The sequence below is a fragment of the Arachis hypogaea genome, chromosome 7 (assembly GCF_003086295.3).
Source record: "Arachis hypogaea cultivar Tifrunner chromosome 7, arahy.Tifrunner.gnm2.J5K5, whole genome shotgun sequence".
In the NCBI taxonomy this organism is placed as follows: Eukaryota; Viridiplantae; Streptophyta; class Magnoliopsida; order Fabales; family Fabaceae; genus Arachis; species Arachis hypogaea.
Genome location: NC_092042.1, coordinates 30,620,519 through 30,643,016, shown reverse-complemented (window position 1 = coordinate 30,643,016; position 22,498 = coordinate 30,620,519). Strand labels below are relative to the sequence as shown.

Here is a 22,498-nt window from a genome sequence, read left to right as displayed (position 1 = left end):
AGGGACATTTTAAAATTTGTTAACAATACGAATGAAAGAACAGATCTGAAAATTGTTCTTTGATTTTCTTTTTCTATTCATTTGTGTATAAAATAAACACAACTAACGCAAAAGATGTCAACCTCATTGTTATTTTGAAGCTCTTCAATAGTGCATTTTCTAGTTAAATGCATGAAATCATCTTCCAAGGAGATAACTTTACCCTCATTTGCGATAAACAGTGGCTGGGTACCATTGACACCTTGCTCAATCATACTAAAAAAATGATGCAAATACTTGTACTTGTTACTCTAGATTGGTTGTAACTAAAGAATACAATAAAAATAAGCAAAGTAAACCATGCTAACCTCTGCCTGAATTCAACAACTTCAGGAAGATCAGGATTAAATAACATTTGAGTGGCATACATCACATTTTGAAGCCTACTTGACATACACAACAATACAGAAAGATTCTAGCAAATTTTATTGGAGACAACACCTAGAGTAGCAATAAGATGTACAGAAAATAAACAATGTACCCCTAAAAAACTTGACTTTTGCAAGTTGAATGACAACAACAGGCTTCTCCACATAGCCAGAGGTTAGGAAATGATTTACTTGATTAACATAGTCCCCAAACAATGTACATCACACTATAAGACTGAAACTCAATACATGACAAAGAATGAAACAGAAAATAAGGAAAGAAGATGATTAAAAGATAAAGAGAAACCAACAGAAATGACTGAATCAACATACTCTTTTGAAGTTAATTCCAGCACAATCATTTTCACAATATTCCCCTCTTTTGTATATTCTTTCTCTTCTCCCACTGAAGTTAAAAGACCAATGACATCTATTCCAAATAAACACAACCTATTAAGTATTCAAAGGATTCGTTAAGAAAACTTGAATAAGAGAATAGCAAGATATACAAACCAACTAAAAAATCATAATCTTGGGTCATGTTCAGCAGCTCAGAAAAAGGAAACTTGTTGAAACAAGTCTTAGGAATAACATCTTCATCAACAGCTACAACAGTGGTTCGGTGAAGGAAAACCAATTTGAATTCATGAGAAGTTGCTCTATAACTACCATGATTTGACACAACAGTAAAGTATGTCATTCTATAAACTTGACCTTCAACTATATGATCCCTAAACCTATTAAGGAGTTGTTTCTTAATTTTATCTTGAATTTTTTTACACTGAAAACGTAACAAAAGAATAAAATCAGATTAGTGAAACACATAATTTTAAGTTGAAAACTTAAAAAACAACAACTAACACCATATTTAAAAGAGAAGCTAATAGGGGCTAACATGCTCATCAAAAAGAATCATCTCCATTGAGTTAGGAACCTCATGGTTACCAAAAGAAGGTACAACCTAAAGCCTTAAACCCTAACTTTCAACCTCCAAGCCTCTCTAGAAGGATACATCTTAGAAATCATATCAAATGGATGAGGCATTGTAGAAAAAAAAAGGATGTAAACAGAGTTTATGAAATAGATGAAGATGTAAACAAAAATTTCTGAAATAGACAGAGCTTAGGAGGAAATAGAAGACAGCAGAATACTTGTGCATTGAATGTGGTTTACCAACCATCCTTTTATAGAAAAAAATCCAGAGCACAAGGCTCACTTTTTTTAATTCAAATTGAAGATGGAAATGGAGGGAAAACAAAACCTCAATCCATATGCATCTCCATTCAATGGCATAGGAATAACTAATCACAGGAGCAAAACCTGAAAAAAAAAAACAGGAAAAACAAGTGAAAGTTTGAAGAAATAAATAAATAAGGACCAAAAAATGAGATATCACACCATACCTACTACAGTGCACCTACATATCATTAGACCATAGGGAAAGCAGTCATCAACTATCCCAAACAATGATTCTACTCATGGCAATGAGAATTGGTAAATGTGTTAGGTAGGGATACATTCGAAACAGCAAATGAATCTGAAAAAAAAAATTATAGACACACATCAATAAAATTCTATCAATCACATCAACATTCATGAAATGGGTGAGATAGACACCCCATACCTTGATAATGATTCCCAAATTTCCAATGAAGAATATATAGCACAACCTTATTATGTGTGCAGAAGACATTTTCATGGGAAGATCAGCTACTGGATAGATTTTTCTTTAGATGAGAGATGTGCTAGTTAGACAAAGAGTACCATGAAGCCATTTTACTAGTACAAGCCCATTCTTTTGTAAATGAAGCACACAAATTCAGGCCAAACAGCTCTAGTTCTATGCAAAAGATGAAATATACAGCAGATTTTGCATAACTAAAAAAATGAAATGCAATTGAGTTGACTAACCAAAGATTTCATCAAAATGCAAATAAATGACCAAGAAGCTATACATCAAAAGTACCGTGATGCTATCTTAGTGTGATAAAGCCCGTTCTTTTCTCAATGAACCTCTTAAATTCAGGGAAAAGAGCTGCATGTCTATGCAACAGCTGAAATATAAAATAATTTTTACATAAACAACAAAAAAAATGTAATACAATTCAGTTGAAATAAAAAAATAAATAAATGACCAATTTCTGTCAATCACATCACCACTCATAGAATAGATTAGGTACAAAACTCATTCCTTGATAATGATTCACACAACCCACATGCAACCAGCAATTCACTTTATGTAAACTTAATGGATTTGTTGAATATACCAAAAAAAAGATTCATCAGTGGGATTATTGAATGAGAATGAAAATGAAAATGTAAAACTTGAACAGGAGAGAATGGAATTGGGAATCCAAAACTTGAATAGGAGTGGCACAAGCCCATTCATTTACAATGAAGCACATAAATTCATGACAATCAACTCTAGTTCTATGCAAGAGGTGAAATATACAGTAGTTTTTGCATAACCAATAAAAAATTGAAATGCAATTGTGTTGACTAACAAAAGGTTTCATCAAAATGCAAATAAATCACCAAAAAGTTATCAATCAATTTCTATCAATCACATCACCACTCATTAAATAGATTAGATAGAAACCCCAAACCTTGATAGGAATTCCCATATTTTCAATGAAGAATACATGGCAGAACATTATTATGTGTGCAAAAGACATTTTTAAGGGAAGATAACCTACTCCATGTATTGATATTTGAAGGAGGGAATTCCCTAGTAAGACAAACAGTACAGTGATGCCATCTTATTGTCAGAAAACCAATTCCTTTCTCAATGACATCTTAAATTCCGGGCAAAGACCTACATGTCTTTTCAACAGTTGCAATATAAAATAATTTTTACATAAACAATATAAAAATGAGAATGCAATTGAGTTGAATAACCAAATATTTCATCAAAATATAAATAAATGACCAAGAAGCTATCAATCAATTCCTATGAATCATATCACCACTCACCAAATAGATTAGATAGAAACCCCATACCTTGATAGAGATTCCCACATTTTCAGTGAAGAATATATGGCAAAACATCATTATGTGTGCAGAAGACATTTTCAAGGGAAGATAACCTACTCCACGTGTCTCTCTTTAAAGGAGGGAATTCCTAGTTAGACAAAAAGTGTCGTGATGCCATCTTAGTGTGCCAAACCACATTATTTTCTCAATGAACCTCTTAAATTTAGGGCGAAGAGCTGCATGTCTATGCAATAGTTGAAATATAAAATAATTTTTATTTAAACAATAAAAAAATGAAATGCAATTGACTTGAAATCAAAATATAAATAAATGACCAAGAAGCTATACATCAATTTCTGTCAATCACATCACTACTCATAGAATATATTAGGTACAAAATCTATTCCTTCAAAATGATTCACACAACCCACATGCAACCAGCAATTCACTTTATCTAAACTTAATGGATGGATTAGTTGAATATACACAAAATAAAAAAAATAAAAATAGATTTATCAGTTTTTAATATTTGATTTAATGGGTCTACTTTAGATATAATTATTTGAGTGTTTCATAAAATTTGACATCAAACATAAATAACAGAACATGATTCTGAATGCAGAAAACATTATAAAAACTTAATGGATTTATTGAATATACACAAAATAAAAAAATAAACATAGATTTATCAATTTTTAATATTGGATTTAATGGGTCTACTTTGGATATCATTATTTGAGTGCTTCATAAAATTTGACATCAAACATAAATAATAGAACATGATTCTGAATGCAGAAAACATTATAAAAACTTAATGGATTTGTTGAATATACACAAAATAAAAAATTAAAAATGGATTCATCAATTTTCAATATAGGATTTAATGGGTCTACTTTGGATATAATAATTATTTGACATCAAGCATAAATAGCTGAAAATGATTTTGAATGCAGAAAACATTATAAATTCCTACATTCATCCCAAACAATTCAAAGGGATTATTGAATGAGAATGGAAATTGGAATGCAAAACTTGAATAGGAGAGAATGAAATTGGAAATACAAAACTTGAATAGGAGAAGATGGGTCTATAAGCTTACTTTGCTGAAGAAACTCTGTCAATCACATCACCACAGAGAAAGTAGATTAGGTAGAAACTCCATACCTAGACAATGATTCACAAAACCAAACCCATGATCCATAAATACAAGAAAACGTAAGTAAGAAGACAATCTTTATAATCATTATAAAATCCAAAAAATTGATGAAATACACAAACCACATGCAACAAACAATTCAACAGGTAGCAAAAAGAGAAATGATAATCAGATCAAATTCTAAATAATGAAATGAAGAAGATGAAACAGATTCATAGACCATACTCAAATTAACAGCAATTTCCAAAGAATGTAACCAAGAACATGAGCCCAGAAACACACCAAGTCAGATAGACAATTTGCAAATTAGGAATTTCACAAACCCTAAACAATAAAATCTAAGTTAAATGTCGAACAGATACCAAAATTGATCACAATTTGCAAAATTAGGAACTTCACAAACCCTAGACAATAAAATATGGATTAACCGTCGAACAGATACCAAAATTGATCACAAGGATGTACACAATGAAGGAAAAGAAAAACGATGAAGAGAAAAATAGGTTTGGAACTAAAAGCACTAGAAGAATGCACCTGATTGATTGATTGGAGATCTTGAATTTGAGACTCCATCAGGAAATCGCTAACCTGGATGAACAACGGCGAGGCAAACTCTCAAGAAATAGAGCTCCTACACAGCGTTTCGTAAGACAGAGGAAAGCAAATTAGGAGAAGAAGGCAAAGGTCCTAGGGTTTCAAGTAATGATTACATGTTCAACCAAATCCGTGAAGAAGGGAAGTTGTGTGAGCGAATCGATAAAAGGAACAGCTGATGGCGGAATGACAGAAGAGCACATGTACCACTGAAGAGGAGAAGCCACGTTGGAGGAAATGTCACGCTGGAGGAGAGTATCCACCTGGAATTGGAGCCAACCTGAAACGCGGAGAACTCTCCGCATCGAAAATGAAACCACCCCTATTTATTATTTGATAGATATGCATATATATTCTTATATACATTTTTTTTCTATATGTCTTTTTTTATACTACATGACATATTATCATTGCCATGATATATTTATTTTATGCATGACTAATTGTGGGTTTGAACGCTGGGCCATATTCAAATTTCTCATTTTTCTTTTCTAACACGTGCATTTAAATAACTATTGATTAGTATCTATGGATTGCGTTGAAAATGAACTCATGAGTTAGCTATACTACAAATCAAATGATTCGACTCAATTAAATTTCTTATCCATTACTCCATTAAACTTTCTACTAAAATTTATAGAAACAAAATGTCATTTTTTTCTTTCTTCGGTAATCTTCTATTTCTTCTCATTTCAGTTTGTTGCCTCTCTTCCTTTTTTTATATTTTCTCTTATTTATCGTTATTTGATTTATTTATATTATTTATTTTGTTTATATATAATATTTTATTTAATATTAATATAATTCTCCGAAATAAATGATAATTAATCTTATAAATAATTATTTTTTGATATAAATAATAATTAATTATAAACATAATTATTTTTTAAAGTGAATGAGAATTAATCATATAAATAATTATTCTTTGAAGTGAATGATAAACAAATTTTAAAGGAACATATATTAAAAATATTATTTTTTCAACTGAAGATATAATATTCGTAGTGCTAATATTACAATTTTATTTATATTCTCAGCCACGAATGTATAATTTAATAATTTATTTTTATTATCTTAAAAGAATAATATATTTTTATCAATTTTTGTAGCAAATTGATTTATTTTTCTTCTTTTACTTATCTTTCTTTTCTTCTATATAAATTATTAATATTATTATTCTTAGCTTACTACAAGAAAGTTTTAAAATAGCGACCGATTTTAGCGATTAACAAAATCGGTCACCATTAGCGACCGATTTTGCGATTAATCAAAATGTTTTAGGAAAAGAAAAAGTTGATTGCTAAAATTGGTCGCTAAATTTCAATTAGCGACCGATTTAGTGATTACCCACCCTTGGTCGCTAAAATCGGTTGTTATTTTTTAATTTAACGACCGAATTAGCAACCAAAACAAAAAAAGGCTTTTCGAGTCAATTGGTGACTAAATCAGTCGCTATATTTAATTTAGCAATCGGTTTTGTAACCAATATAAAAATAGTCTTAATAATTGTTGGTCGCTAAATCGGTCGCTAAAAAGTTGGTCACTAAATCGGTTGCTTAGTGTTAAAATAGCAACTAATTTAACGATCAACTTTAAAATGCTACTTTTAAAGTGGTTGGTTGTTAAATCGGTTGCTATTTTATAATTTAGTGACCAAATTAGCAACGGATATAAAAATAGACTGAAAAAATAGTTGGTCGTTAAGGTAGCGGTCGCTAAATTAATTATTAAGGGATAATATAGCAACCGATTTTAGCGACCAACTATAAAATATGGAATTAGAGCAATCGATCACTAAATCGGTCGCTATTGTAATTTTTAGTGACCGAATTTGCAACCACTAAAACCTAAGTTATAAATTAATTGGTTGATGTCACTATTTTTTTTTTTTTGACAAATCAGTGTATTAAACAAATTAAAATTTAAAATTAATTAAAAGAAAACATCATTTTTGAACCCTAATTTACGCTCCTCACAGCGTCCCTCTCGCCGCCTCCCTCACTCTCCGGCGAGTCCTGGTCGGCGCCGTTCTTGTCGACTTCATTCTCGTTGGTGCCATCTCGCCTCCTCGATTCTTCGTCATCGTCTGCCCCCTCGCTGCGTTCTTCCCTTGCTCGTTCAGCCATCGTCGCACATCGTCGCATCTGCCTCCAGATCTGCCGTTGCTCGCATCGCGTCGTTCTTTTCTCAGCGCCGCCTCCTGCGGTAAATTCTTCTCCGGTAACAACAGCGCCGATTTGGTTTTATCTATTAGGATATTAATTAAGCCTCTCTAATCTACTGTTGCTTATCTATTTCTCTGTCTTTTTGTCTATTATGTGCTTTAATTTCAAATTATTAGCTTTGTCGCAGATCGTTGCATCGCTGTCTAGATCCGCCGTCCAGATCTGCCGTTGCTCATAGTCCGAATCCTCCGGTGATTATGTTTATGAGTTTTCGTGTTTTTTGGTTGGATTGAACTAACAGGTTCACCGTCTTCATCCAAGCGAAGCCATGGCGTTGGTGAGTTGTTCATTTCTTCTTATAATGTTCATCACTTGCTGATTAGTTTGGTTTTAGTTTCGGTTTTTCTTTTATTAGGCTTTAAGGTTAGGGTGTGTTTCCTTCGGGGTTAAAATATGAAAATTTACATACGAATTTCATTTATGTTTTGTGCACAATTATTCAACTTATAGCATTCCTAGTTGATTAATAATTAATTGATGTAATAAAGGACAAAAAGTTGAGATGCTAGATGGTGTCAACAATAGTTTATAAAGTTAAAACTAGTTTCTCGGAGGGGAACTCTTGAAAACATATAGAACACTTCTTAATGAGAAACAGGTATGAGTTGTGTTATTTGTAATGTCTCATTAGCTTTATATACGAGACAAAATAAGGGTATAAAATATTTCACAATTGTTAGTTAAATGTTCAATTGAAGTTTGTAGTCTTAAGTTTATATATATGATTTTCATTTGCCAGGTTTTTTATTTGGGGGAAAATGCTCCTGATAAGGTGCTGCAATCAATCTATGCTAAGTTGGAAAATTTCAAGGTCCAGGGTGATCAATTTGCCATGAAGATTATGGAGAGGCTGAAGTTAATTGTAAGTTTGTGATTAATAATGTTTTATGGGCTATTTTTATATTTTTTGAGTAATAATATTTGTAGTCACCCTTTTTTGTATAAAGGGAACTGACTCACCCTTCTTTTCTATTGGATGAAGTTTAGGGTCTACACCAAATAATACATATAATATTTTTCTAAAAATTGATTTTGCACATTTTAACCACTTGTTATGTGTTGTCTTTTCTTGCTGATGCAGTGATATTTGACTCCTGCAAGGAGAAAAAATAGATGGTAAGTAATATGATTAACATAACTCTACAAGCACTATTTACTACTAAAGGCACTTTGTTGAAATGTATTATAGATTATATCAAGTGGCATATATACAGCAACGTTGGTCGCCTTTGACCAATTTAGCAAGAAAAGTCTAGATTCTCAAAATTGATATCTCCAAGGCATTTAGGTATTGGACCAGAAAGACTATTATGAGAGAAATCTATAATTGATAACACACTAGTAATATTGCACAATTCATTGGGTATGTTTCCTATAAAGTTTGTTCCCTTTCAAGATAAGAATATTTAGAACACCAATGATGCGTATGATGTCTGCAATGGTGCCAGATATTTCATTATTGCTAAGATCCAATATTTGTTTGTGACCATCTCTAACAAGAGGCTAGGTCTTGAATTTGGGGGGTTGCTGCAGTTCAATTTTTGCCCAAACTTATTTTTATGATATATTTTCAGTGATTCTACTTGTCATAAGTGGGAAGAGACACAGAGGCTTCAATCATCAAGAAAATTAACATCTGCTCTATTTTTTAGGACATTATGTAAATGAAACAAGATATTGTACTACTAAAATGTTAACTCTACGTTTTTATAGTTGAAACTTTAAATTGGACATGCCAAACGATTTATTATTCGTTTTTAATGGTTAAAGCATAGATTGGTTGATTAGTTCCTAGATAAACACAGTAGCTTACATATATAATACGGTAAGCGTTTCTGTTACTTTAATACGTGCTACCTGTTGACATTAGTGCATATGTATGTTGAATTTTACCCAACACTAGTTCATGTGATGCAAGGAAGATTTCCATGGTTATCCATTTGGAGTCAGATAAGTGCATAATTCAGTAATGTTGTTGAAACTTACTACTTTCACTTTTTATACATGCATGTTAACACAGATTCTTTTATTATATATTTAGCATTTAGGCTTTATATATGTACATTCTTTATTCTTACATATCATATTGTAATCATGTGAACTTGTTCTTATGTTAATGATATATGGGATATGGTTTGCATTTTGTTACTTAAATGTATAGTTATGCTCTTTGACACTTTTATATATTTTGAATATTATCTAACATGTAACGTTGTCATATCTTTCAGGCAAAAGAGTATACAGTATCTTGTGTTGAAAAGAGCTTTGCTTGTGATAGCCAGAATCTTCATGCATGTGTATCCATTTGGAAGGAGACCAATAACATTTAGTAGTGCAATTACTATAATATATTAGTAAGTGTTATGTTTCCATATTTTAGTCCTGTTTAAGTTTTCTGCTGTAGATGCAGGGTGGGTCGTGAAAGAGTATGCTTTTGGGGGGTTGCTGCAGTCCAATTTTTGCCCAAACTTACTTTTATCATACATTTCCAGTGATTCTACTTGTCATAAGTGGGAAGAGAAACAGAGGATTCAATCATCAAGATCACCCACTTTAACCTTCTTGGTCATGTAAGCATGGACTTGAATTATAATTAATCAAGCTTGATATACTTCTAAGTTTTATTATCAACCAAATGTATAAAATATGTGCAGGCATGGAAATTGTTTACAGAAGGCAAAGGCTATGAAAATTGTTTGTAATGCAATAAGAGACACATCGAATTTATTGCAGGCAGGTGCATATAGTAGGACATGATTATGCATAAATAAAATATTAACATTTAATATTATATTATTCATTTTTTATAAAATAGAAATATTAAACTACTTTGGTTTATGAGATACGTTCAGCACTTCCATTTTGTTTTTTTGCATTAGTCTGAACTTTGAAAACTGATACTGGTTTATGTGCCTAATTCTATTCTATTCTACATCCAGATGCTATTGTAGACTGGTTGTTGGATTTGGAAATACGGAAAAGGCCAAGCAAGAAGCAATTATGGCTAATTCACGTGGAGAATGTAAGTTTCAATAATCTTATACATTTTTAATAATTGTTTTATCTTTGTAAAGTAATATATAGTAAACGGTGCAATATAATTTGGGTTTAATGAATGGCATGATAACATGAAGTCATGAACAGTTTCTTGTATAGAGCATCAACTTATATTATATTCATATGCTAATATACTATAGTGGAAATTGTTTATTTATAAATTGTGTTTTGAGTTCTAATTATGTTAATAACTTTTGCAGTTTTAATTGATTCAAAATATGAGACATTGATCCCTAAGGAAGAGAAGTCAACTCAATCAAAGAAGTTTTAGTTTTCTTAAGGGTTTTTTCTACTTTATGTAATGAAATTTTTTTTTTGCTTGATTTTTGCATACATTTAGGATCATTGGCTGTAAAGCCATCAATGTATATTTGAATTGTAGATCATAAATTTGATGTATTTATTAATTTTGTCTTTTTTTTAATTTCTATATTTCGATATAGATAGTATGAATATTCTCGATATTTATTTAAAAAATTGATCTATATTTGATTCTTTTATATTTTGTTGAAATATAATTATTTATAAAAATTAAGTTTTAATAGTGGTATATGTGAAATTAGTAAAAATCAATAATTAGGAAATTAGCAACAGTGACCGATTTAGCTACTGATTTTAAATTTTTAAACTAGACATCAGTGACCGATTTAATGATCGATTTTATCAGTGACTGATTTAGCGACTGATTCTCTCAACCGACTAATTTAGCGACATAAAAGATGGTCGCTATTTAGTGAACGATTTTATTTTCAACCGATTTAACGACCAATATCGTTTGGTACTAGTTTGGTAGCTTTGTTTAAAAATCGGTTGCTAACGATTAGTGACTGAAGTTGGTCGCTATTTTTTAATTAGCGACCAAGGTTTTTGCAACCACCAGAATCGGTCGCTATTCTGGTAATTTCTTGTAGTGGCTATTTACCTACTTTTATTTATTTTTGTTAATAGATCTATCATGTCAAATTCGCAAAAGCTTGAACTTGCCGTTCTTGATTTAACGAGCAAAAATTATTTAGAATCGACACTTGATGCTGAAACCCATTTGGTATCCAAGAAGTTTGGGGATACCATAAAGAAAGAACTAGAATCTTCAAGAGAAGATAAGGTTAAGGCACTTATTTTTCTACTTCATCACCTTTTATGAAGGGTTGAAAGTAGGATACTTAACTGTTAAAGATCCACAAGAATTATGCGCAAATTTGAAAGAAATGTTTGAACATCAAAAAACTGTATTATTGTCTAAATCTCGTTATGAATTAATACATTTAAGGCTTCAAGATTTTAAAACAGTCTGTGAATATAATTTTGTACTTTTCAAAATAAGTTCTCAACTGAAATTGTGTGGTTAAGAAGTCACTGATGAGGATTTAATGGAAAAAAAATTTTCACATTCCATGCTTCCAATGTGCTGTTACAACAACATTATCGCAGAAAGGGTTTCAAAAAGTATTCTAACCTAATAGGTTGTCTCCTATTGGCAGAACAAAATAATGAATTGTTAATGAAAAATCATGAAGTCTGTCCAACTGGCTCAACTGCTTTTTCTAAAGTGAATGTGGCATCTCGTGAACATAAAAAATTATTATCAGAATAATGGTCGAAACCGTGGTCATGGCCGTGGACGTGGACGTGGCAAATGGAACAATAGAGTTTCTACTCATAACCAAAAGTGGAATAAATATGAGAAGCGTGCTTCGAGCCGTAATGTGAAAATTTTGTGCTATCGATGTGGATTAAAAGGTCATTGATCGCATATATGTCGTATCCCTGAATGTTTTGTCAAGATATATCTAGAATCTATCAAAACGAAGGGACAAAAGTAATAGGTCAATTTGACTACACAAAGAGATGAAGCTGAAGCTAATGGTGTTGAAATGGAACTGAAATTCACTGATGATATCTTTGCAGACCTTATTAACATTCTTGATATTAGCAACCCATACACATCTAAACCAACTCATTTTGGTGACCTAAGTAATATTACTCATTTAGATGAATCAAATTTTTTTAGAAGAATATTAATTAGAAATCTATCCTTTTTTTAGATGTTTTTCTTTCTTTATCGTTAGTTTTTTTCCTTTTGGTTGCAATTTTTATTTGCTTTTGAAATTTTGGTATTTTTTCTTTATTAATGGTAATTTATTTTTATTTTCGTAATGAGGATATGGATATTTCTCATGCTTCACTCAAATTCAATAATGAAGAAGTATGTCTTGCTAACAGTGCTTCAACACATACAATACTTAGAGATAAAAGACATTTTGTCTCTCTTGTTACAAAGAAAAAAATGTACGTACGATTGTTGGTAGTGCAAAAATGATTGAAGGCTCCAGAAGAGTTACTATAGTATTACCTAAAGGAACTAAGTTCTTTATAAACAATGCATTACTATCAAGTAAATTTCATAGAAATTTACTATATTTTAAAGATATCCGTTAAAATAGATACCATGTAAAAACTGCAAGAGAAAAAAATAATGAATATCTCTATATTACAATTATGACATCGGGAGAAAAATGTGTATTATAAAAATTACCTGCTCTCTTCTGGTTTATACTACACCACTATTAACAATGTGGAATCACATGCCATAGTAAACCAGAAGTTTATAAATATAAATGTATTTACAATTTGGCATGACCAGTTATGACACCCGGATTTAATTATAATGAGAAGAATCATCGAGAATTCATTTAATCATCCTCTAAAAGAACATAAAATTCTTCAATTTAATGAATTTTCATGTGCTACTTGTTCTCAAGAAAAATTAATTACAAGACTATCACAAGAAAAAAATGGGATTGAGTCACCATCTTTTATGGAACATATTCAGGGTGATATATGTGGGTCCATTCACCCCATGTAGACCATTTAAATATTTCATGATTTTAAGAGATACATCTTTGTGACGGTCCCATGTTTTTTGTGATGGTCCCATGTTTGTGTTACTATTGACGCACAACATGGCATTTTCTAGATTGCTAGCTCAAATAATTAAATTAAAAACTTATTTTTCAGACTATGTTATAAAGATAATACATCTTGATAATGCTGGTGAATTTATATCACAAGCATTTAATGATTATTGTGTGTTAACTGAAATTACGATAGAAGAACCTGTTGCTCATGTACACACTCAAAATGGTCTAGTAGAATCATTAATTAAACACATCCAGTTAAATGCCAGATCATTACTTATGAGAACTAAACTTCCTATTTCAGCGTGGGGCATGCTATTTTGCATGCTGCAACACTTATACGCATCAGACCAACAAGTTATCTTAAATTCTTTCCATTACAACTAGCTCGCGGTCAGGAGCCAAACATTTCTCATTTTAAGATATTTGGATGTGCAATTTATGTCCCAATTACTCCACCACGAGTCCATAACGCACAAAGATAGGACCTAAAAAAGATTTGAAATATATGTTGGTTATGAATACCGTCAATTATAAAATACCTTGAATCCATGACGGGTGATTTATTTAAGTCAAAATTTTATGATTTCACTTTGATGAAACAATTTTTTCAAAATTAGGGGAAGAAAACAAACAATTGAAAAAAGAGATTACTTAGAATACATTGTCATTATTTCATTTAGATCATCACACTAGACAATGCAAGCTAGAAGTACAAAAGTTAATTTATATGCAAAATATTGCAAATCATTTGCCAAACATATTTACTAACCTAAAGAGAGTAACCAAATCTTACATTCCAGCTACAAATGCACCAATAAGAACAAATGTCTCAGAAGGACAAGTTGTTAATGCAATTACGTTAAGATATCTTATTAGTCAGAAGTGCATAAAAAACTTGACATGCATCTAATGGATGTTGTTACAGCCTATTTATACGACTCAATTGATAAATTTCTAAAGGATTCAAAGTGCCTGAAGCATATAATAATTCTCTGAAAATTTGTTCAGTAAGACTTTAAAATTTTTCTATGGATTAAAATAATCTGAGCTTATATGGTATAAACGTCTCAGTAAATACTTATTGAAAGATGGGTACAAAAATGATCGTGTATGTTCATGTGTGTTCATAAAAAGCTTTGAATCTAAATTTGTTATTATTGCAGTATATGTTGATGATTTAATCATTGGATCTTCTGAAGAAATTCAAAAAATCATAGATTAATTAAAAAGATAATTTGAAATGAAAGATTTTGACAACACAAAATTTTGCCTTGGTTTACAAATTGAACATTTGAGGGATGGTATATTCATCCACCAGTCAACTTATACTGAGAAACTTTTGAAAAAATTTTACAAGGACAAGGCACACCCATTGAGTACTCCAATGGTAGTGAGATCACTAGATGTGGATAAAGATCCATTTCAACCTTGTAAAAGTAAAGAAAAATCCCTTGGTCCTGAAGTACCTTACCTTAGTGCTATTTATGCACTAATGTATCTCGCAAACAATACAAGACCAGATATATAGCATTTTCAGGAAACTTATTATCGAGATTTAGTTCTTATGCAACTAGAACACACTGGAATAGTGTTAAACATATATTAAGATATCTTCAAGAATATATTGATAAGGATTTATTTTACTCTAATGAAACAGCATTTCAATTATTTGGATATGCAGATGCAGGTTTTTTTCTAATCCACAAAAAGATAGCTCACAAACAGGTTATCTATTCACAAGTAAAGGAACAATTATATCTTGGCTCTTAATGATGAGCGGATAATTTATACGCTTTTTGGCATTGTTTTTATATAGTTTTTAGTATGATTTAGTTAGTTTTTAGTATATAATTATTAGTTTTTATGCAAGAATCACATTTCTAGACTTTACTATAAGTTTGTGTATTTTTCTGTGATTTCAGGTATTTTCTGGTTGAAATTGAGGGACCTGAGCAAAAATCTGATTCAGAGGCTGAAAAAGGACTAAAGATGCTATTAGATTCTGACCTCTCTGCACTCGAAGTGGATTTTCTGGAGATACAGAAGCCCAATTGGCATGCTCTTAATTGCGTTGGAAAGTAGACATCTTGGGCTTTTCATCAATGTATAATAGTCCATACTTTTTCCGAGATTTGATGGCCCAAACTGGAGTTCCAAGTCAGCATAAAAATTCTGGTGTAAAACGCCCAAACTGGCATAAAAGCTGGAGTTAAACGCCCAAACTGGCACTAGAGCTGGCGTTTAACTCCAAGAGAAGCCTATGCACGTGAAAGCTTCAATGCTCAACCCAAGAACACACCAAGTGGGCCCCGGAAGTGGATTTCTGCATCATTTACTTATTTCTGTAAACCCTAGGTTATTAGTTCTCTATAAATAGGACTTTTTACTATTGTATTTTCATCTTTTTGACCATTGTTCACGTTTTGGGAGGCTGGCCATTCGGCCATGCCTACCCTATTTTTACTTATGTATTTTCAACGGTGGAGTTTCTACACCCTATAGATTAAGGTGTGGAGCTCTGCTGTTCTTCAGAAATTAATGCAAGTACTATTGTTTTTTCCTTCAATTCATGCCTACTTCTTCTCCAAGATATACTCTTGTTCTTAATTCAGTTAAGTCAGAATGAAAGGGTGACCCGTGACAATCACCCAATCTTCGTTACTCGCTTAGCCAAGATCCGTGTGCCTGACAACCACAAAAGCGGTCTACATGATGTTCAATGTAGTCATTGGACGCCAGCTGGAGTATATTCTCTAGGATATCTAATACAGGGGACCGAGTCCGTGAGATTAGTATCTTCGTGGTATAGGCTAGAACCAGTGGCAGCATTCCTGGGATTCGAAAATCTAAACCTTGTCTGTGGTATTTCGAGTAGGATCCGGGATCCGGAAAGTCTAAACCTTATCTGTGATATTCCGAGTAGGATCTGGGAAGGGATGACTGTGACGAGCTTCAAACCTGCGAATGTTAGGTGCAAGTGACAGTGCGCAAAAGGACAATGGTCCTATTCCGACGCTAGCAGGAACCGACAGATGATTAGCCCTGCAGTGACAGCACAGATGGATTTGTTTTCATCCGAGAGGATCATACAGCTTGCCATGGAAGGAGGTAACACATGGTTGGAAGAAGGTAGCAGAAAAGCAGAGGTTCAGAAGCGACAAAGCATCTCCATACGCTTATCTGAAATTCCCACCAATGAATTACATAAGTATTTCTATTTTATTTTATGTTTTAATTACATTTTAATTATCAAAACTCATAACCATTTGAATCCGCCTGACTAAGATTTACAAGATGACCATAGCTTGCTTCAAGCCGATAATCTCCGTGGGATCGACCCTTACTCATGTAAGGTATTACTTGGACGACCTAGTGCACTTGCTGGTCAGCTGCACGAAGTTGTGTATCACGATTTCGTGTACCACTTAACAAAGCAAACCATAGCTGCAGCATCCTCAAATCATGAAAAAATATTGGCAATTCTTGAAGCAACTCGAGAATGTGTTCGGCTTAGGTCAATCACCCAACATGTTCAAGATATGTGTAGTTTACCTTTGAAGAAAATACCAACAGTCATATACAAAGACAACTCTACTTGCATACATCAACTAAAAGAGGGATACATCAAAAGAGATAAAACAAAGCATATTTAACAAAAACTTTTCTATCCTTATGATCTTCAACAAAGTGGTGATATAGATGTTTAACAAATTCGTTCTAATGATAATTTAGCATATTTGTTCACTAAAACACTACCTACTTCAACATTTGAGAAGTTAGTATATAAGATTGGGATGCACCAGTTAAAAGATATCAAGTGATGTAATTATTAGGAGAAGTAATACGCGCTATACTCTTTTCCTTAACCATGCTTTTTATCCTACTCCGGATTTTTTCTTGTAAGATTTTTAACGAGGCAGCTATCTAACGTATTATATGAACATCCAAGCACGAGTATCATAGATATATTTATTATGGATATCCTAGATTGTAACCATAATTTAAATTTCAAGTAGATAGAATAAGTTATAGATGTAACCTAGCTGAGTCAACTAGAAATTTGGGCCCTTAGCTATAAATAGTCCCCTTGTGATGTTATGTGTGCATCAATAATTAACAAAATCATCTCTTATTCTTCCTATTCTCTTTCATCTTTCTTCTCTTTTCAAACCCTAATCTTTATTTTCATAATAGAATTTTAATGTTTATAACTGAAAATTTTTATAATTATTATCATAACACTTCTAATATATTTTTATTGTATTTAATTAGTATTTTATGTTTTAATTGAATAATAATAGGTAAAATTCTTTTGATTCTTTTAAAATCTTTTATTAAAAAATGATTAGTTGATTTTCAAATTTTGCCAAATAAATAAAATTGCTGACATGACATCATTAAAAAACATATATATAACTTAAAACTAAGGTATCAACTTTTATATAATAAGAATAGATAGATAGTGTTTTGTTTTAGAAAATTATATTAACTAATATCTACATATTCCTACACTTCATCAAATCTTGAAAATTGTAACATCTTGCATGAAATCGCGGGAAAAACTCGAGAATAATATCAAGCACCATGAAAATATACAACTTTCGTTGGATACTTTTTAGAAGGGTAACAGGATTAAGAGCACATTTTTGTAGTAAGAAATAAATAGTTAACAAGAAATCTGTAACGTTAGAGGTAATTCCATGTAGATATCAGGAAAACTCGAAAAATTCGAAGGCAATTTTGGAGTTTAACTCCCCTAGTAAACATACCGGTATTCATAAGAACAAAACACTTTCCCATATAAAAACACTTCCACGGAAGAGTCCAAAACCAACTGCTCAATCATTAAATTCTGAATATTCCTTAACCCAAAAAGGAAAAATCCAAATATTCCCTGTTGAGCCATCAATCACAATGATAAGAAAAAAATAACACGATTATTGGAAACCATCGTTTAAGCAAAATTCGTGAATAGTAAATAGTACTATGACAAACATCAATGTAATCTTAGATAAGATACACATCAATGCAGAGGTAAATAATTCCAAGTACAATAACCCAGAGACCAAAACAAGAATAGATAACAAAACCTAAAAAACTAAGAAAACAGTTTTTTAATGGGTAGGAACTCAACTAAGACCATAACATGTAATAGCAGGAAAATTTTAAAGCTTGTCCTCGTACTCAGAGAGGGGAGTCATTTGCTCCTTCAGACCTTTCCTCTTACGGATATCCATAACAAGCTGTGAAGCTTGTGATCCGGACTCCAATGGATCTGAAGACATCATGTCCCAGTGATCAAAGACACATTGTGGGAAAGCTTGACCGGAAGTTGCGGCTCTCAAGGTGCTGGAGAATCCGAAGGACTCGATGACAGGGAGGTAGGCCTTGATGTTGTAGAGGGGAGTTCCCGGCCTCTGCATTTCCTCAAACACATGTCCACGCTTCTGGTTCAGGACACTGTAAATACCACCAAGGGCCTGCTCAGGAGCTTGGATTTCGACCAGGTAGACAGGCTCGAGAAGTCTGGGCTTTGCTGTCAACTGGGAAGCATAGAAGACTCTCCTGGCAGTAGGGATAATCTGACCACCACCTCTGTGGATAGCATCAGCATGAAGGACAACATCACAGACTTCAAAGCAGATGGCTCTCATGTTTTCTTCAGCAAGAGCACCTTCCTTTGATGCCCATTGGAAACCGGCAACCACAGAGTCCTTGATTTCATTCAAGTATTGGACTCCCTTACACATATCAACAACCATGTTGGGTCCAGTGGTCTCAGGGCCAAAACACCAGATTTTCTTGGCAAGATCCTTGTCCCAACCATACTCTTCAGACAAGATCTTGGAACGGACTTTGGGGTCATCCCTCGGTCCAATCTTGCCATCATCAATGGCCTCTGCAAGACCATCCTCCATTGGCCTAGCTTCCATGTAGAGACGGTTGTGCTTGTTGGGTGACTTGCTCATCACAGTGCGGCATGACCTCTCGAGAACAGTCTCACGGAAAGACACAACAGGGTCAGATTTGATAATCTCAGCTCCTCCCATGAAATCTTCTTGCAAGTCCTTCAAGCAAATTTCCAAATGAAGCTCCCCTGCACCAGCAACAATGTGCTCTCCAGATTCCTCAATAGTACAGAGAACCATAGGATCAGATTTGGCCAACCTCTTGAGACCTTCAACAAGCTTAGGAAGATCAGATGCAACCTTGCACTGAACAGCAACACGGACGACAGGTGAGACAGAAAACTTCATGGCTCGAATGGGGTGGGCATCAACTTCCTTCTCATTTGTCAATGTGGCATTCTTGGTGATAAATTGATCCAACCCAACCATAGCAACTGTGTTACCACAAGGAACATCCTCCACTGTTTCTTGCCTCTTTCCCATCCAAATGACAGTCCTTTGCACACTTTTAACATACAGGTCTTTCTTCTCACCAGGAACATAATTTGGTCCCATAATTCTGACCTTCAGACCAGTGGACACTCTCCCAGAGAAAACACGACCAAAAGCAAAGAACCGACCCTTGTCAGAAGCAGGAATCATCTTAGAGACATAGAGCATAAGTGGACCCTCAGGATCACAGGCTCTAATAGCAGCAGCATATTGATCATCCAGGGGACCCTCATACAAGTTCTCAACACGATACTTTTGGGCCTTAGCTGGAGATGGAAGGTGAAATATCATCATTTCCAAGAGGGCAGTACTTGCTGGAAGCCACGTTTGCATGACACGTTTCATCAATGCTTTACCCATCAAGTCCTTTTCATCAGATTTCATGGTGACTCCTAACTTCTGCAACATAGGCCAGAGCTTATCCTTCTGATCATTCATACAAGTGTTGATAATCTGCTTGATGGGCTCATAACAGAACTGTACAAACCCACGCTTGCATGTGGTAGTACCGGTGTTCTTGCTGGTCCATTTCTTTGTAGCAGGATCAAAGAAGTTTTCACCCCAGAGCCTTTCCATCATCTTTGATTCATCAACACCGAATTTTGAGGCATACATTTTTGCGAAGTTCGTCAAGGTAAAGGCCCAGCCATGCAAACCAGCAGAGAAAGCAACTGTTCCTTTCTCTGGGTACACCTGGCAATCACCAAGCAATGGATCTTCATATGTAGCCATGATCACATTGGCATTCTCAATAACCCTTGAGAATGTCTGGTATGCCTCCTCTCCATCCACCTGGAGCTCTAGGAAGCATCTGTCCATCTTGTTGACAGTCAGAACAGGCCTAATCCTTTCTCCAAGGGCCTGTCGCAGAACAGTTTCGGTTTGCACACAGACACCTTCAATACAATCCACCACCACTAGTGCTCCATCAGTAATACGGAGTGCAGCAGTAACCTCGGATGAGAAATCGACGTGCCCGGGAGAATCAATGAGATTGATGAGATACTCATTTCCTTGGCGCTCTCCCTTGTAATTCTTGAGAGCCTCATCACTCATTTCATAGTAGAGAGAAATACCAGTAGACTTGATTGTAATACCACGCTCAGCTTCATCTGCCCGGGTATCAGTCATGCGGACATCCCCTGCCACTTCTTGTGCAATAATTCCGGCAGCAGCCACCAGAGAATCGGTGAGGGTTGATTTTCCTGCAATTTGTTTGGAAAACTATATATAAGTGTAGTTCATATAAACCAACCATAGAAACTATATAATATAACAAAACAATACAGTACAACTCTTATAAAAAGGAAAAAAAGTAGCAACGGATGTGACAAAAGCATTTGTTGATGTTGCATACACACCAAAAAACACACACAAGGAGTAGTAGAAAAAAACATGTTTTCTCTATCGTATATGCAAGTAAAAATGTTAAAAGTCGCTACATAAAGGCATTTTTGTGTTTGCAACAGTACGTTTTGGTTGAAAAATATATGCCTGATTTTTGTTTAAGAAAACATATTTTTGGTTTAAAAAAACCTAAACAAAGAAAGTGATGTAGTTTATATCACGTAAAAATTAACTTTGAAAAATAAAAAAGAACTTGGACAAATTTCATATATCATGAAAATAACATTTTAAACTTGATCAAACACAAAATACCAATACATATTAAATACGCATAGAGGGGGAACATCATGTAGATGCTGAAAGTGCACCACAGAGGAAGTAAACATAACAAAACAAGCTATCGAAAGAATTCATACCGTGATCGACATGAGCAATCACAGACATATTACGAATGTTGTGTTTGTAGTCCATAATACGACGGAGCTCTTCAGCTGTGAACTTCACCTGCAAATACATAAGCAAATCACAGTTAAGATATTAAGCAAACTCATCCTATAGAGATGAATAAATCGAATGTTAAAACCCATGTTAGTATTCAACTTACCATCTTGACTAGTCTTTATTTCCCACAGAAGAAATCCTTCAGAGCTGAAACACCAAGTCAAAAAATCATTAGCTAAACAGTAAGACATCACAGGCAAAATAAATTAAACGAAAATAAGCAATTTATGGTACACTTAAATATGACTCTGCTGCGGTCTAACAAAACTTAAAACACAGATGAAGGAACTATACGTAGTTTCAAAGATATTTTATGTGAAAAAGAGAATCATCACTTCCAAAGACGCAAGTAAAAATACTTTGTCAAAGGCTACATATCATATACGTATATCCAACCACAATCTATCACTCACAATGAAAAAAGGAAAAAAAAGTACTAACAATCAAAACAGTGAAATTACGATAACAGAAAAAAAAAACAGATCTTAAACTACAGAGAGCTTTTAAGAAATTCATGTAAGAACTGAATCTACAAAGACAATTCAATTTAAAACATAAGAATCGAATCGACACAAATAAACACATTCGGAAGAGGCAGGAAAAAAAAAACAAAATGAATCAGTATGAAAAGATGGAGAAAGTATCGAAGAGTAAGAGAAAAAAAATGGAGAAATTTTGTAGGGAACGAACCTGAAAGAGTGAAAGCAAAAATTGAGAGGAGAAGAAGAAGAAGTAGAAGACAATAGAGAGCGGCGGCCAAGGGTTACGGCTTGGCCTCTCTCTAAATTGCGTTGAGAACGAGAGAATAGTGTGAAGTGAGGTGTGTGAGGAGGCTATAATGTCTACCAAGAAAACGCAATCCACTACTTTTGGGCCTTGGGCTTTTTATTTTATTGGGCTTTTCTTTTGATCTGTC

At 33.4% G+C, this 22,498-nt stretch overlaps 2 protein-coding genes across 13 annotated transcripts; one reads left to right on the top strand and one right to left on the bottom strand.

Moving 5' to 3' along the window:
* The first annotated feature begins 6,979 nt into the window (after nt 1-6,979).
* Nucleotides 6,980-10,897, top strand: LOC112702908 (uncharacterized). 11 transcript variants are annotated; one of them, XR_011863886.1, is made up of 9 exons: nt 6,980-7,350; nt 7,483-7,632; nt 8,095-8,217; nt 8,437-8,471; nt 9,584-9,709; nt 9,848-9,925; nt 10,010-10,088; nt 10,295-10,377; nt 10,613-10,897. XR_011863886.1 is itself a non-coding variant. In XM_025754137.3 (9 exons), the coding sequence occupies exons 5-9, from the start codon at nt 9,645-9,647 to the stop codon at nt 10,616-10,618; spliced, it is 315 nt and encodes a 104-aa protein (XP_025609922.1). In that variant the 5' UTR covers nt 6,980-7,350; nt 7,483-7,632; nt 8,095-8,217; nt 8,437-8,471; nt 9,584-9,644; the 3' UTR covers nt 10,619-10,897. The 11 variants fall into 11 exon arrangements, 8 of the variants coding, with proteins under 8 accessions (XP_025609922.1, XP_072055458.1, XP_072055459.1 ...); XR_011863887.1 differs by having other exon boundaries at nt 8,437-8,643; XM_025754137.3 differs by having other exon boundaries at nt 10,010-10,092.
* Nucleotides 10,898-18,286: 7,389 nt separating this feature from the next.
* Nucleotides 18,287-22,498, bottom strand: LOC112702907 (elongation factor 2). 2 transcript variants are annotated; one of them, XM_025754136.3, is made up of 4 exons: nt 22,273-22,498; nt 21,686-21,729; nt 21,498-21,585; nt 18,287-20,939 (listed from the first exon to the last, which is right to left on the bottom strand). In XM_025754136.3, exons 2-4 carry the CDS (start codon nt 21,686-21,688, stop codon nt 18,499-18,501), a joined length of 2,532 nt encoding a protein of 843 aa, XP_025609921.1. In that variant the 5' UTR covers nt 21,689-21,729; nt 22,273-22,498; the 3' UTR covers nt 18,287-18,498. The 2 variants fall into 2 exon arrangements, with proteins under 2 accessions (XP_025609921.1, XP_025609920.1); XM_025754135.2 differs by lacking the exons at nt 21,686-21,729; nt 22,273-22,498 and having other exon boundaries at nt 21,498-21,597.

What these genes read in the sequence shown, in the direction of transcription:
- LOC112702908 (XM_072199355.1), top strand. Translation starts at nt 9,486, where the DNA reads ATGGTTTGCATTTTGTTACTTAAATGTATAGTTATGCTCTTTGACACT. An exon ending in ACTTTAACCTTCTTGGTCAT is followed by an intron (nt 9,926 to 10,009) that starts GTAAGCATGGAC and finishes AAATATGTGCAG; the next exon opens with GCATGGAAATTGTTTACAGA. An exon ending in ATCGAATTTATTGCAGGCAG is followed by an intron (nt 10,093 to 10,294) that starts GTGCATATAGTA and finishes TTCTACATCCAG; the next exon opens with ATGCTATTGTAGACTGGTTG.
- LOC112702907 (XM_025754135.2), bottom strand. Translation starts at nt 21,597, where the DNA reads ATGTATTTGCAGGTGAAGTTCACAGCTGAAGAGCTCCGTCGTATTATG. An exon ending in GATTGCTCATGTCGATCACG is followed by an intron (nt 20,940 to 21,497) that starts GTATGAATTCTT and finishes AACAAATTGCAG; the next exon opens with GAAAATCAACCCTCACCGAT.